At 45.7% G+C, this 14,434-nt stretch overlaps 1 protein-coding gene across 1 annotated transcript; it reads right to left on the minus strand.

The window, feature by feature from the left end:
• Positions 1-1,974: 1,974 nt before the first annotated feature.
• klhl23 (kelch-like family member 23) lies at positions 1,975-12,177 on the minus strand (the record flags this gene model as incomplete). Its single annotated transcript, XM_084314354.1, has 5 exons — positions 1,975-2,285; positions 4,486-4,638; positions 6,067-6,874; positions 10,606-10,732; positions 11,837-12,177. 5 exons carry the CDS (start codon positions 12,175-12,177, stop codon positions 1,975-1,977), a joined length of 1,740 nt encoding a protein of 579 aa, XP_084170480.1.
• Positions 12,178-14,434: the final 2,257 nt, after the last annotated feature.

Here is a 14,434-nt window from a genome sequence, read left to right on the forward strand (position 1 = left end):
TGTTACTGACCAGACACTCTATATCAGTGATGGCTGTTTACTGCAGAGTGGAGGGACTGGGAGACCCATGTTACTGACCAGACACTCTATATCAGTGATGGCTGTTTACTGCAGAGTGGAGGGACTGGGAGACCCATGTTACTGACCAGACACTCTATATCAGTGATGGCTGTTTACTGCAGAGAGGAGGGACTGGGAGACCCATGTTACTGACCAGACACTCTATATAAGTGATGGCTGTTTACTGCAGAGAGGAGGGACTGAGAGACCCATGTTACTGACCAGACACTCTATATCAGTGATGGCTGTTTACTGCAGAGTGGAGGGACTGGGAGACCCATGTTACTGACCAGACACTCTATATCAGTGATGGCTGTTTACTGCAGAGTGGAGGGACTGGGAAACCCATGTTACTGACCAGACACACTATATCAGAGATGGCTGTTTACTGCAGAGAGGAGGGACTGAGAGACCCATGTTACTGACCAGACACTCTATATCAGTGATGGCTGTTTACTGCAGAGTGGAGGGACTGGGAGACCCATGTTACTGACCAGACACTCTATATCAGTGATGGCTGTTTACTGCAGAGTGGAGGGACTGGGAGACCCATGTTACTGACCAGACACTCTATATAAGTGATGGCTGTTTACTGCAGAGAGGAGGGACTGAGAGACCCATGTTACTGACCAGACACTCTATATCAGTGATGGCTGTTTACTGCAGAGTGGAGGGACTGGGAGACCCATGTTACTGACCAGACACTCTATATCAGTGATGGCTGTTTACTGCAGAGTGGAGGGACTGGGAAACCCATGTTACTGACCAGACACATTATATCAGAGATGGCTGTCAGAATGTAGAGCTACATACAAAAAAAAAAATCACTTACAGCACCTTTAACCATTTGATTATTTAATACCACTTAAAGCAGCTTTAAGCAGCTTTAAGTGGCTTCATTAGGCAGTCTGTCTTATAAAACAAAATGGCAACAAAACAAGAAGATCAGACTCCTGAATCGCTGGCATGATTCTCTCTCACTGTGTTCAGTGTTTGGCATTCAGGCTTATGGTTTTGCATCATTAATCCTCTGGCTAACACAGGCTACCTCTTCATTAGAAACAGGACTGGACGAGCCTAGTGACGCCGGTCGTGGATACGTGCCAGTGTGAGACTCGCTTCAACATGAATAAAAAAAACACATAATAATAAAGCAGTGCTGTGTGGCTGCATGAATACATACAAATTGACAGGGTTTGTAAATCACTCTGTCACCCCCACAATTATGGCCCAAGACCTATGTTCCCACAGCCCTATATTCCCACAGCCCTACTGTATGTTCCCACAGCCCTATGTTCCCACAGCCCTATGTTCACTTCACACAGCCCTATGTTCACTTCACACAGCCCTATGTTCCCACATTGGGCTGTGGGAACAAAGGTCTGTGGGAACATAGGGCTGTGGGAACATAGGGCTGTGGGAACATAGGGCTGTGGGAACATACAGTAGGGCTGAGGGAATATAGGGCTGTGGGAACATAGGGCTGTGGGAACATACAGTAGGGCTGTGGGAATATAGGGCTGAGGGAACATAGGGCTGTGTGAACATAGGGCTGTGTGAACATAGGGCTGAGGGAACATAGGGCTGTGGGAACATAGGGCTGTGGGAACATAGCGCTGTAGGAACATAGGGCTATAGGAACATAGGGCTGAGGGAACATAGGGCTGAGGGAACATAGGGCTGTGGGAACATAGGGCTGAGGGAACATAGGGCAGAGGGAACATAGGGCTGAGGGAACATAGGGCTGAGGGAACATAGGGCTGAGGGAACATAGGGCTGAGGGAACATAGGGCTGAGGGAACATAGGGCTGAGGGAACATAGGGCTGTGGGAACATAGGGATCGCCCCCCCCCCCCCCCCCCCCCCCCACAAAAGAACACTAATTATTTAGAGTTTTCTAATAAAGGAAGGACACTAAACACTGTAAACAGAAATGCAGCCATGCGACCTGGCCGGGCTGGGCAGGCTGCCCACTATCTCCCAGGTGTCCCGTTCGGGGTCGTACTTCTCGATGCTCTGCAGGTAGGTCCCTTTAGAGTAGGAGTAGCCCCCCGTCACGTAGATGCAGCCGCTGATCACGACCGCGCCGCACTCCATCCGCCTCTCCTGCATGGCCGACATCGACCGCCACTCGTTGCTCTCGGAGTCGTAGCAGTCGGCGATGGTCGTCTGTCCGCCCACCAGGTACAGCTTGTCGTTGAGGGAGACGGAACACAGTCCATACTCTGGAGATAAAAACAAACGCCAACAATCAATATCTGAAATTAAATGCAAAAAAGAAACTAAAGAGAAACACGCTAACCTTTGTACTGTCTTTTACTGTCATGCACTTTTCCACTAATTAATCTTCCTTGCCTATACTACTACCTACTATGCTAATATGTCTATACTACTACCTACTACCTACTATATCTATACTACTACCTACTATATCTATACTACTACCTATGCTAATATGTCTATATACTACTACCTACTATGCTAATGTGTATACTACTACCTACTATGCTACTATGTCTATTATATACTACTACCTACTATGCTAATGTCTAAACTAGTGCTGTCAGGCGATTAAAAAAATTAATCTAATTAATTACAGGATTTGTAATTAATTAATCTAATTAATCGCATTTTAATCGCATAACCATTTTATGCCTGATATTCTATATTCTATAATCATATTTCAAATAGCATGTGTCCGGATGGCAGAATTCAGTACTGTATCTACAAAACCTTCTGTTTAATCATCTTCCATCTATTAATTTGCTTAGATTTTTCAGGTCTGGTCAATTTGAGCATAGTGTTATTCACAGTCAAAGATAAAAAAAAAATTATTGATATTCTCATTTGGTTCATTACAATTTACTCAAGCCTAGTAACAGACACAGTATTTCTGACACTGGGAATACATTCCCTGAGATCCATAGATGTCCCTAGAATCAGATACCAAGAACATGCAAATGGACCATATAAAAAAAGTCTGTAATGTGTATTCTACGTTCTTATTGAATGAATGAGATAAAAAAAAAAAAAGTTATTAAAAAAAATATATATATATATATTTTTTTGTAATTAATTTTGAGTTAATTTTCATAACGCGATAATTTGCTGTGTAATTAATTAATCTAATTAACGCGATAAACTGACAGCCCTAGTCTAAACTACTACCTACTATATCTATATTACTACCTACTATGCTAATATGTCTATACTACTACCTACTATGCTAATGTCTAAACTACTACCTACTATATCTATAGTACTACCTACTATGCTAATATGTCTATACTACTACCTACTATGCTAATGTTTATATTACTACCTACTATGCTAATGTCTATATTACTACCTACTATGCTAATGTCTATATACTACTACCTACTATGCTAATATGTCTATACTACTACCTACTATGCTAATATGTCCATATTACTACCTACTATGCTAATGTATATATTACTACCTACAGCCATCACTACCCCCCTAAACTCACTCCACCCAGGGCATCCGGGTCACGGCACCACGTGTAGCCGGTGTAATCTTACTCTGCATTGTGTTTTTCGATTCGACCCCTGTTAAGGGATCGCCCTGAGTGGGAGTTGAACCCCGGTCTCCCGCGTCGCGGGCGGCATCACAGACCACTATACCAAGAGGTGAATTCACTTCTTGCTATTGGGTCTGGATGCCTCTGGGGAGTGAGTTTACTTGCAGTACCGCTTAACGTCCACAGCCACTTCACTTACTGTCCCTCGTGACTGTGGATAGACTGCGGTACCTCCATTACACTCACCCCCCTAAACTCACTCCACCCAGGGCATCCGGGTCTAACGGCACCACGTGTAGCCGGTCTCGTATTGCTCTGCGTTGTGTTTCAAATTCCTATTCGACCCCTGTTAAGGGATCGCCCTGAGTGGGAGTTGAACCCCGGTCTCCCGCACCGGGGCCGACATCACAAACCGCTGCGCCAAGAAAGGATATCCCCCCTAAGCGCTCAGTTTGGATGCCTCTGGGGAGTGAGTTTACTTGCAGTACCGCTTACCATCCACAGCCACCGAACTACTTGTACCACGTGACTGTGGATATACTGTGGTACCTCCGTTACATGTACATCCACTGAACTTTTAGAAAGGTGCAGAATAAAAGTATTGCTTTTCCCCAAAAAATAATTATTAATTAATGAATTGACCATTTAAAAAAAAAACGTGCGGGTCCAAAATGAATGTTGTTGTTTACGAGTTGCATGCATGTATCCCCCCTCCCTACTTTCCTCACGTGGAATGCACCCGATTGGATAAATGACACACTGTGGTGCTCTAGTGCGACACCTAGTGGCTGAATGTTATCCACAGCACCTTTAAATTCTACAACACTTGTTTTGTTGTAAAAACCGGTCTCAACTGTAGCCTCCTCGTCACGTTCACACACCTGGATGAGGACTTATGGTTATAACGCTCCACTCGTTAAGGTCCGGCCTGTAGGTCTGGATCTTCTCATAGGTGCTGCTTCCTCTGTATCCATAGTGGCCTCCCGTCACGTAGATCCTGTCTCCCATCACACACGCCGTGGCGTTCCCTACACCTGTGAGAGGAAGAGTTTAGCGTCGTCATCGTGTCAGTATTCGCACATCTTACTTCTTTTGGCATCAGTCCACAGCATCAGCTACTAAAGCACCAGGTGTGTAAAGATGTGTCATCACTTAAAGGAACACGCCAACATTTTGGGAAATTAGCTTACCGTCTTCTCCAGAGAGAGACAAGAAGATAGATACCAGTTTCCTCTCTGTGCGTTCAGCTAGCTTAAGGCTAACTGGCACTGTCCGCTTCCATTCATTGTGCTAAGCTAGGCTAACATGCAGCCAGATAGCTTTCTACTGAACGCACAGAGAGGAAACTGGTATCTATCTTCTTGTCTCTCTCTCTGGAGAAGACGATAAGCTAATTTCCCAAAATGTCGGCGTGTTCCTTTAAAGGTAGAATCTGTAACGCCGTCAAACAGCGACCTCTAGGCAAAAGAGCAGTTTGTTTACATTTTTGTTGTTGTCTAATATGACAGCAGTCTTTATATCCTGTATTGAGGGTGTGGGCTCCAACGCCTTTGTGTCGTCTACAGGGGTGCAGTCGTAATATGGGCGGAGGCCAAACGGTATCCTATTATTATGCAAAGTCTGGGCACTTATTTACATTTACATTATCACCTAGACTTTGCATAATAATAGGATGCGCGCACTTCGAAGCCCAAACGCCGTTTGACCGCGGTTGCCCAGCACTGCACCACTGGTCGTCTATTCTCACAACTGCACTATTGCATTATTTTACTCTGTCTATTCTAATTGACTAACTGTTTTATTGCACTATTCTGCTACTCTTTTATAATTTTTTAAATGGTCTGTTTTATGTGTGACGATCAAGCCGTAAACAGAGAGGCCTGTTGCGATGTTGGATCCTAATGTGGGGGGGGGGAGCTGTGGCCCGTTCTTCTGTGTCTTACCTTGACTTTTTTTTGTTTTGTTTTTTGCTGTTGTGAAGCAGTTTGAGCTGCATTTCTTGTATGAAATAAAGTGTATTATTATTATTATTATTATTATTATTATTATTATTATTATTATTATTATTATTATTATTATTATTATTATTATTATTATTATTATTATTATTATTATTATTATTATTATTATTATTATTATTATAATGTGTGGGTTGGATTTCAGTGGGTATATGGGGGAGGGGCTGCTACTCCTGGCCACACCTCAGGCTCTACCCGCCGAGAGAGGTCTGGAGAAATCCACACATTATAATAACTTACTAAACTCCAACCCGCACGTCAGACCAAAACTAAAACGTAAAAAAAAAAAACTGCAATACCAAGCAGGGGCTCTTTCGCCTATAGAGAGTTCGCCGTTTGACGCCGTTACAGATTCTACCTTTTAAAGGCCTTACAGATTCTACCTTTAAAATGTTTGTACACACACAATAATACAGTATGGGGTGTACTTGGTTCGGTTAGTACCTTGCATCATACTGGCGACAGGAAACCATTTCTTTTTTAGAGGATCATAAAACTCCGTCTCTCGTTCCGGAGCGCCCCCCCTGTATCCTCCGATGGCATAAATGCAGCCGTGCAGCGTGACGGAGCAGTGGTAGTACCGCGCCGTGATCATGGGACAGCCCTCTGTCCACTCATCCTCGTCACTGTTATAAATCGACACCGAGTCCAGAGCCTCGACCGTGTTTGTCCTGTACCCCCCCGTCACGTAGATATTCGCCCCCAGTAAACTGACACTGTAGCTCTCTCTCATGTGATCCGGCATGTCTTTCCCCTGCGCCCACGTGTCGCTTATCGGGTCCCAGATGTGGACCTCCGAGAGGGGGTGCCAGTAGTACCCGCCGACGATGTACATAGTCGGGGAGAGCTTTTTGCCGCTGGCCGGCGAGATCTTCTTGCGGTTGGACTTTAATAAAGCCTGGACGATCACAGACTTGATGCCTCCCTCGTCGTGAGCCACGGGCGTCCTCTGCTGCACGTCCAGGGCGGTCCTGAAGTAGATCTCGTCCAGGTCGAGGTGGAACAAGGAGCGCAGTATGTCCGCGGCTTGGTAAAGGCGATTGTCCAGGTCATGGGTGACCCACTTGACCACGGCGTCCACCAGCACCTCGTCCTTCCACACGTTGAGGTTCTCCGCGGAGAGGACAACCTTCATCTTGTCGCGGTCCAGCTCCAGGAACTCCTCCTGCTCCACGAGCTCCTCGAAGCGGCACAGGGTGATCCGGCGGGCCGCCCTCTCCAGGCCGGGGCAGACGTGCAGCTCGGCGAACGCCTGTGTGGGAAATTATTATTATCAGGCTTGTTGAGAGAACATTCGGTGACGTTGTACTTATTATTTACCTTATTGGGGACATTGGGTCTCATTCTCCAAGGACTTACAACAAAAAGGGCTTTCTCTTAGGGCCATTTGAGACCTTTTCGGGCCGATTTTGGGATTTACCGTCCCAATAAAACATATATAATTTATATTATATTATAATATATGGTCTATATTCATTTCTTGCCCGAAAATGTCTCAAATGGCCCTAAGAGAAAGCCCTTTTTGTCGTAAGTCCTTGGAGAATGAGACCCATTGATCTAAGTTAAAAGTTATTATCAAATGTTATTAGGTACAATCATTATCAATATAGAATATTGAGGGGGCGCTCCAGTAGCACACCTCGTAGCGCGCTGAGTCGCGAAGCGGTCGCCCCGGGTTCGATTGTCCTCCCTCTCCTCTCCCGTTTCACCCCTCTTTCTCCTCTACCGGTCCTGCGTGACCGCTGTCGGTCCTGCGTGGCCAAAAGGTCCTTGTTGACCACAAAAAGCTGTAAACGCTATAAATAAAATATAAAAAAGAAATATATATATATATATATATATTTATTACATGGCGTTTTAACATTAGCCGAAATGCTTGATTGTGATTGGTCAATAGCCCCTGACAGCGGTGAATTATTTTTCGATAATTCACCGCTGCCATGGGCAACCGAGCAATAATCACCGGTGATACGGGTAACTAGCGCTATTGACCAATCACAATCGCGACCAAGCAATAATGACCGCTGTTCGCAGCTGGAGCAATCACTGACACACGCTGCATCAGTGCAATCAGACACACCTGCCGGCGATAATAATAATAACTTTATTTGGGCTGACAGCGGAGCCACAGAACAACTGCGTCTGCATTTGATCTCGTCTTGTCGATGGTGTAAAATGAATTAGGTATATTGTTAGTAAGTTAGCCATGTAATAAGCGGGATAATGTATAGCTATACTCGGTCATTGTCGCAAAATAATTGACCTTCACTGACGTTTAGAACACCTCGGCGAGGCGCCTCGGTATTCTAAACTCTGTCTGTCAATTATTTTGCGACAATGACCTCGTAGCTATACATTATCCCTTACATATATATATATAGAATATTGAGTATGAGTTATGACATTATGTAAGTTTATTCAGGCCTCCCTTTAGTTCAGTGGTGTGTCTGTGTCAAGGCCAAGCAGCTGTACATTTACCTGGCCACCGACCACATACGCCTATGGACAGAGCAGAGCATAAGAAGGAGGGCTAGGACATTAGCTCTCTCTCTCTTTCCGGTGTCTCCTTTCTGGCTGGACTCCACTCTCTTTGTTGTAAATTCTCCACTATTTGTTATGCTGTGTATTGTTATTTCCATTCAGGCACTTCTTTGATGGCCCAGGGGTCGTATTATTTATAGTCTGGCATCTCTCTGGACAGCCCAGGGGTCCTAATGGGTTTAAATACAGCAGCCATCTTGCCGCCCATGTGTTCCATTGCTGTCTGCTTTCCCAGTGAGAGTGTTTTGATTGATTGATTGAAAAGTCTATTAACAGATTGCAGAATGGGTACAGTACAGTACAGCTCAATACATACAATTGTTAAGGGGATGCAGACCAGAGAAAGACTTTCGTCTTGTTTACATCAGGGTCCCCCATTTTCAATTCATCATAACATATATGACACACACGACATACAGATAGACAGTACTGCTACATCTATACATTTATGACATACCAGATTTGCAAATAGAGTACTGTTTGTGATACAAAAAGTGTCCAGAAAAAGAGTGTATATACATTTGACGTATAAACTGTACATTGGAGTAGGTTGGGTAGGTGGGGGGGGTGGGTGGGGGGGGGGGCGGGCTGTACATTGGAGGTGGGGGGGGGGGGGGGGTTGTGTAGGGGGGGGCACTGTACACTGTACATTGGAATACTGACAAAGCCATACTTGGTCATTTACTGTACAACTGGGTTAGGACATTTGTAGGGGCCAGTTTCGAATTGCAGTCTCCCGTAGGTGTTCTTTGAGAGTGTTTCTGAAAGTGGGTAGTGATTCACATTCCTTTCAAGCTTTGGGTAGGGCATTCCACATTGATGTGGCATAATTGCAAAACGTGTTTAGTCCCTTGTTTGAGCCGAATCTGGGTTTAACATGATTTGTGGAGCTCCCTCTGGTGTTGTGATCATGGTATTCACTGACCTTTGGGAAGTATTTTGACATGTACATGGGTACCTTGGTCGTGTAGTGTATCTTGTAGACCAGGCCCATTGCAAGTTGCTGTACTCTGTCGTCTACTCTAAGCCATCCTAGGTTGTCAAAGTGGGCAGGGGTGAGGTGGGCTCTAGGAGTCAGGTCAAGCAGTAGTCTGACTAGTTTGTTTTGAGATGTTTGTAATTTGGTTTTTAGTGCCTTTGAGGTGCTTTGGTACCATGAGGTGCAAGCATAGTCGTAGTACCCTTGAATGAGTGCTCCTGCCAGAGTCTTCAGGGTATTCTTTTTTACCAGAGAGGAGATCCGGTACAAGAATCGAGTTCGTTGGTTGACTTTTTTTATTACATTGGATGCCATTTTGTCACAGGAAAGATTAGCCTCTAGGATGGAACCCAGGTAGGTAATTTCATCTTTCCTTGTGACAATATTGTCACCCACTGAGAAGCCGTCGGTCTTGCTGAGTTTGTTATTTGAACCGAAGAGAATGGACTCTGTTTTGCATGTGTAATGATAGTATGTTGTCGGCGAGCCATATGCAGATTTTGCCTAGTTCCGAGCTGAGGGTTTTGTGGGTTCATGAAATAAGTAAGTCACCAATAGCCTACAAATAATGTGCCTATGGTAATGATAGATACATGTCATATGTAGCCTGCCTTGTGTGTTGAGATGCTGTGACATGCATGTATGACTATGATTTGGTTTGCTATGTTGTGTTGATCCATGCTGCTAATTGAGCTATGCTAATGCTAATATGCTATAGCATCTCTTCAGTTATGTGTAATTTCTGGATGCCATTGCATTCTGCCAATTAATTGTGTTATGTTTGGTCCATGCGGCTAATTGAGCCAATGCTAATATGCTAGATAGCATCTTTAGGTGTGTGTGTTCAGGTCATGATTAGTAAGTATGTACCTCTGTTAATTATTGTATGTTCTGCTTATCTGTTGCAGAATACCACTCACTCAATCACTCACTCACTCAATCTTTCATTGTTCCATCCAGCCTTACAACCTGGATGGAAAGCACTCTGAGATATCACTCTCCTTCCATCATGTGATCCTAATTAAACTACAAAGGACTGTTCTCTGTGTCTGTGTCCGCTCTCTGACCGGGGTGTGCCGTCTGGATGAAGTGGCTCCAGCAAACATTGCAAACAAACATTATATCTTCAATACTCTTGGTCTGGAGTCACACGCCCTCTTTCTGTCTTTCTGGACTTCTATCTTCAATCTCTCCTTTCTCCATCTATTCTCTTATTTCCTACTAATACTTCTCTATCCCCTTCCTGGTTATTCTTTTTCGACATATATCTTCTGTCATGTCATTAATGTCTGTTTATTAAGTATTCCATGGGACCACCACCTTACATAAATATGATGTCATTCTAATTCCGATTATTCAATACATTTACAAAACATGATGTTTGAACTCTTTTCCATGGTGTCGTCTAATATTCTATATCCTTTTTGTCCCGATTCGAGGAGTAAACAAAATCACCCACACACCTGCATGCCCAGGCAGTTGTCCACGTCCAGGAAGCGCGCAAGGAAGTCCTCGCAGGCCCGCTTCACGGGGTTGAACTGCAGCAGGTCGGCCGCCTCCAGCAGACTCTGCACGTTGCCCTCCGTGATGCTGGTTGATTGATTGAGTGATTGATTGAAAATGTTATTAACAGATTGCAGAATGGGTACAGTACGGCTCAATACACACAATTGTTAAGGGGATGCAGACCAGAGAAATACTTTCGTCTTGTTTACATCAGGGTCCCCCATTTGGGGCTGTACATTGGAGGGGGTTGGGTTAGGACATTTTTACAGAGGCCGGTTTCGGATTGCAGTCTCCCGTAGGTGCTCTTTGAGAGCGGTTTTGAAAGTGGGTAGTGATTCACATTCCTTTACGGCTGTGGGTAGGGCGTTCCACATTGTTGTGGCATAATTGCGAAACGTGTTTAGTCCCTTGTTTGAGCCGAATCTGGGTTTATCATGATTTGTGGAGCTCCCTGATTGATTGATTGATTGATTGATTGAAAACTTTATTAACAGATTGCAGAATGGGTACAAATAATACAGTACAGCTCAATACACACAATTGTTAAGGGGATGCAGACCAGAGAAAGACTTTCGTCTTGTTTACATCAGGGTCCCCCATTTTCAATTCATCATAACATATATGACATACAGATAGACAGTACTGTCTGCTACATCTATACATTTATGACATACCAGATCTACAAACACAGTACTGTTTGTGATACAAAAAGGGTCTAAAAAAGATATACATTTGAGGGGGAAGAAACTGTACATTGGAGGAGGTTGTGTAGGTGGGGTGGGGGGGGGGACTGTACATTGGAAGTGGTTGGGTGCTCTGGGTGGGTGGGGTGAGGGTCTGGTGGGGACCGTCTGGTGTTGTGGTTGTGGTATAGACGTGGTATAGATGTGGTATAGACGACGTGGTATATAGTCGTGGTATAGACATGGTATAGACGTGGTATATAGACGTGGTATAGACGTGGTATAGACGTGGTATATAGACGTGGTATAGACGTGGTATAGACGTGGTATAGACGTGGTATATAGACGTGGTATAGACATGGTATAGACGTGGTATAGAGGTGGTATATAGACGTGGTATAGACGTGATATAGACGTGGTATATAGACGTGGTATAGACGTGGTATAGACGTGGTATAGACGTGGTATATAGACGTGGTATAGACGTGGTATAGACGTAACGTACCTGAGCTGTGCCGTGTAAACGTAGTTCACCAGGGCGCCCAGGACCTCGCCGTCCACCCCGCGCAGGGTGATGAGGTCGTCGGAGGAGCGCTCCTTCATGTCGGCCGTGAACATGGTTCTGAAGTAGGAGCTGCGGGCGGACAGGGCCGCCCTGTGACAGCGGAAGACCTGCCCCCCCGCCGAGGAGGAGGAGGGGGCACACTGCAGGGCGACGTCCGTGAACAGACCCCCGACGTAGAACTGCCTCAGCGCCTCCAGCACCTCGGACGGGTGGGCGGCGTCGCAGAAGTCGTATCTGTAGCTTTCTTCTTCGTTTTGTTGTTGTTCATCCGACGACGACATGATGGCCACTGGTGGAAATGAATAGAAAGAGATCACGCTTATTTTTTATTTTTATTCTTTTATTCTGACTTCATAAATAATCAAACTCGTCAATAATTGATGGCCTGATCCAACTAGAACTAATAGGAAGCTAAAAAGAACAATAACACCATACCTTATTGTAACTGAGGGGTACAATTCCCTGACTGTATTAATAAGTATGGTATCATTAAACCACTACCGTCTTATGTACATTACTACTGGCCATACAGTACACGAGTATATGATGAGAACACCTCCACAATGACACGGTTTCCACACAAATCTGGGTTAAGAATATTTATTAGCAGCAATAGTACATAATATACTTTAATTTGGATGCGCTTATAAGGCAAAGGAATGTGCGTAGGCAAATCAATAACGTATGTCCATTCTCATATTACGCAGGAGATAATAATACAACCTGAATCTTAGGAATTATATCTATGGTACACTGGTAGGCAGCGGGAGATACTGGTAGGGGGTTCCCACCGGTTGTAAGCCAGCAGGGGGAGGAAATGTTCGAATGCAAAGTGTGGATCCACTGGGACTCAATAAGCTCCTGCTATGGGAGGCGGTATATTACTCCCTGGATCAGCAGACGAAAAGCAGCAGCTGTAATCCAAGTATGCGTGCAGCATAGGTGAAAGCCGGCCAGCCTCTCCAAGAGACGGGCTCAAGTGATGCTCCTCACGTCACGGGTAAATCCCACACAGTAGTGGGGTGTAGACGATTCTTCTCCGCTCCAACAGCCTGGTCCAAAGCAATAATAATAATAATCCAGCCGGAAAGGGGCTCTGCATTCACCGGTGTAGATTCTCCGGTGCGCGGTACTTCACATTAACTAGGTTGAACTTGACGTTATTCAACTAAGCTCTGACACTTTTACTATCCTATCCGCACGCGGTTATAAGTGCTCTATTTAGATGCACGGTTGCTCACTTCACTTGGTCGTTGACTCGTGATGAAGGCTTACTAGTAAGGAGCGAACGATACGTTGAACAAACGTATTAAGATAAGACAAGACTCTATTTCGGGGCAAAACGGGCCCACTTCACCGCACGTCGTATCGTGGGTGAGGCTTCACTTGGGTAACTCGAACTACTTCTGTATTCACCTGCGCCATATTTATATGTTAGGCGAACAAACTAGTACCAGCCTTATTCCTGTCTCGTAGTCTTGGGCAGAACCGGGCATGTTGAGACAAGCCTTGACGGTGGCTTTGAACTCGGCATTGGGGGCATGGTCGCTGGCGCCCAGGGGATCGCTTCCAATAGGAGAACGAAATATTATGGTCTGTACTAGGTTAAAGGGATATTCCGTGTATATGTACAAAGAATACACAAGGGATATCAGACGATATACAAATAGTATACATGGGATCTCAAGCAATAAATATATATATTCGGTTTAATCTGACCCTTTGTAACAGCCGCCTCCTAATTAGTCCCACCTAATTAGATAAGCAGAGACAGATTAACCGCACTGTCCACTACTCAATGTCCGTTGTGAGGGTAGGGCAGTTCACAAAGTCAGTGGGTCATGGTCGTCATTAAGCGAGTCGGGGAGCCTTGGCGACTCTATCAGCCTCGCCACGGGTCGGTTGTATGTCCGCCCTTGGACGAGCACTTCTGCCGTTCTGACCTTTCCGTCGGCACCAGTGATCACTTTGCTTACGCGGCCGGCCGGCCACGCAGCTCGGGGTAGTGACTGGTCTATGGTCATGACGACTGGACGGGATGAAGGGGGGCTTAGGAGGAAGCGGGCCTGAGACTGCTTTGATCTGTGCTTGGCTGTGCCTCCTCCTCCTCCGTCTGTTTCTCTTGTTTGCTCTGTACCCCGTCTGTGGAGGGGCCGGTGCCGGCCGCCCCGCCAAGGAGTAGCTTGGGGTGCTGGGTTCGAGGTCAGCTACGTCTGGAGCGCAGCTGAGGGGGGTGGAGTTCCGAACTCCCTCTGGTGCCCACGGTTCTCTCACAGGCCTCTCGCTTAATGTCAATAGCCTCTCAATGGGCTGTACGAGGGAGTGGCCGGTGTCGCTCGCCTTTGTGTGTAGGCAGCGTGTAGACGTGGGTTGACTGTCAAGTCCGTAGAGGGGGCCCTGGAGCGTCCATCCCAGTCGGGTCTGAACCGCGACTGGGCATCCTTTGGGTCCGATGTGGGCCGCCTCAATTGGGAGAATGAGGTCCGCGTGGTCGGAGCCGATGAGCAGGGTCGGTGTGGCGCCGTCGATAAGCGGTAT

The sequence above is a fragment of the Notolepis coatsorum genome (assembly GCF_963971535.1).
Source record: "Notolepis coatsorum genome assembly, chromosome: 5".
Taxonomy (NCBI): Eukaryota; Metazoa; Chordata; class Actinopteri; order Aulopiformes; family Paralepididae; genus Notolepis; species Notolepis coatsorum.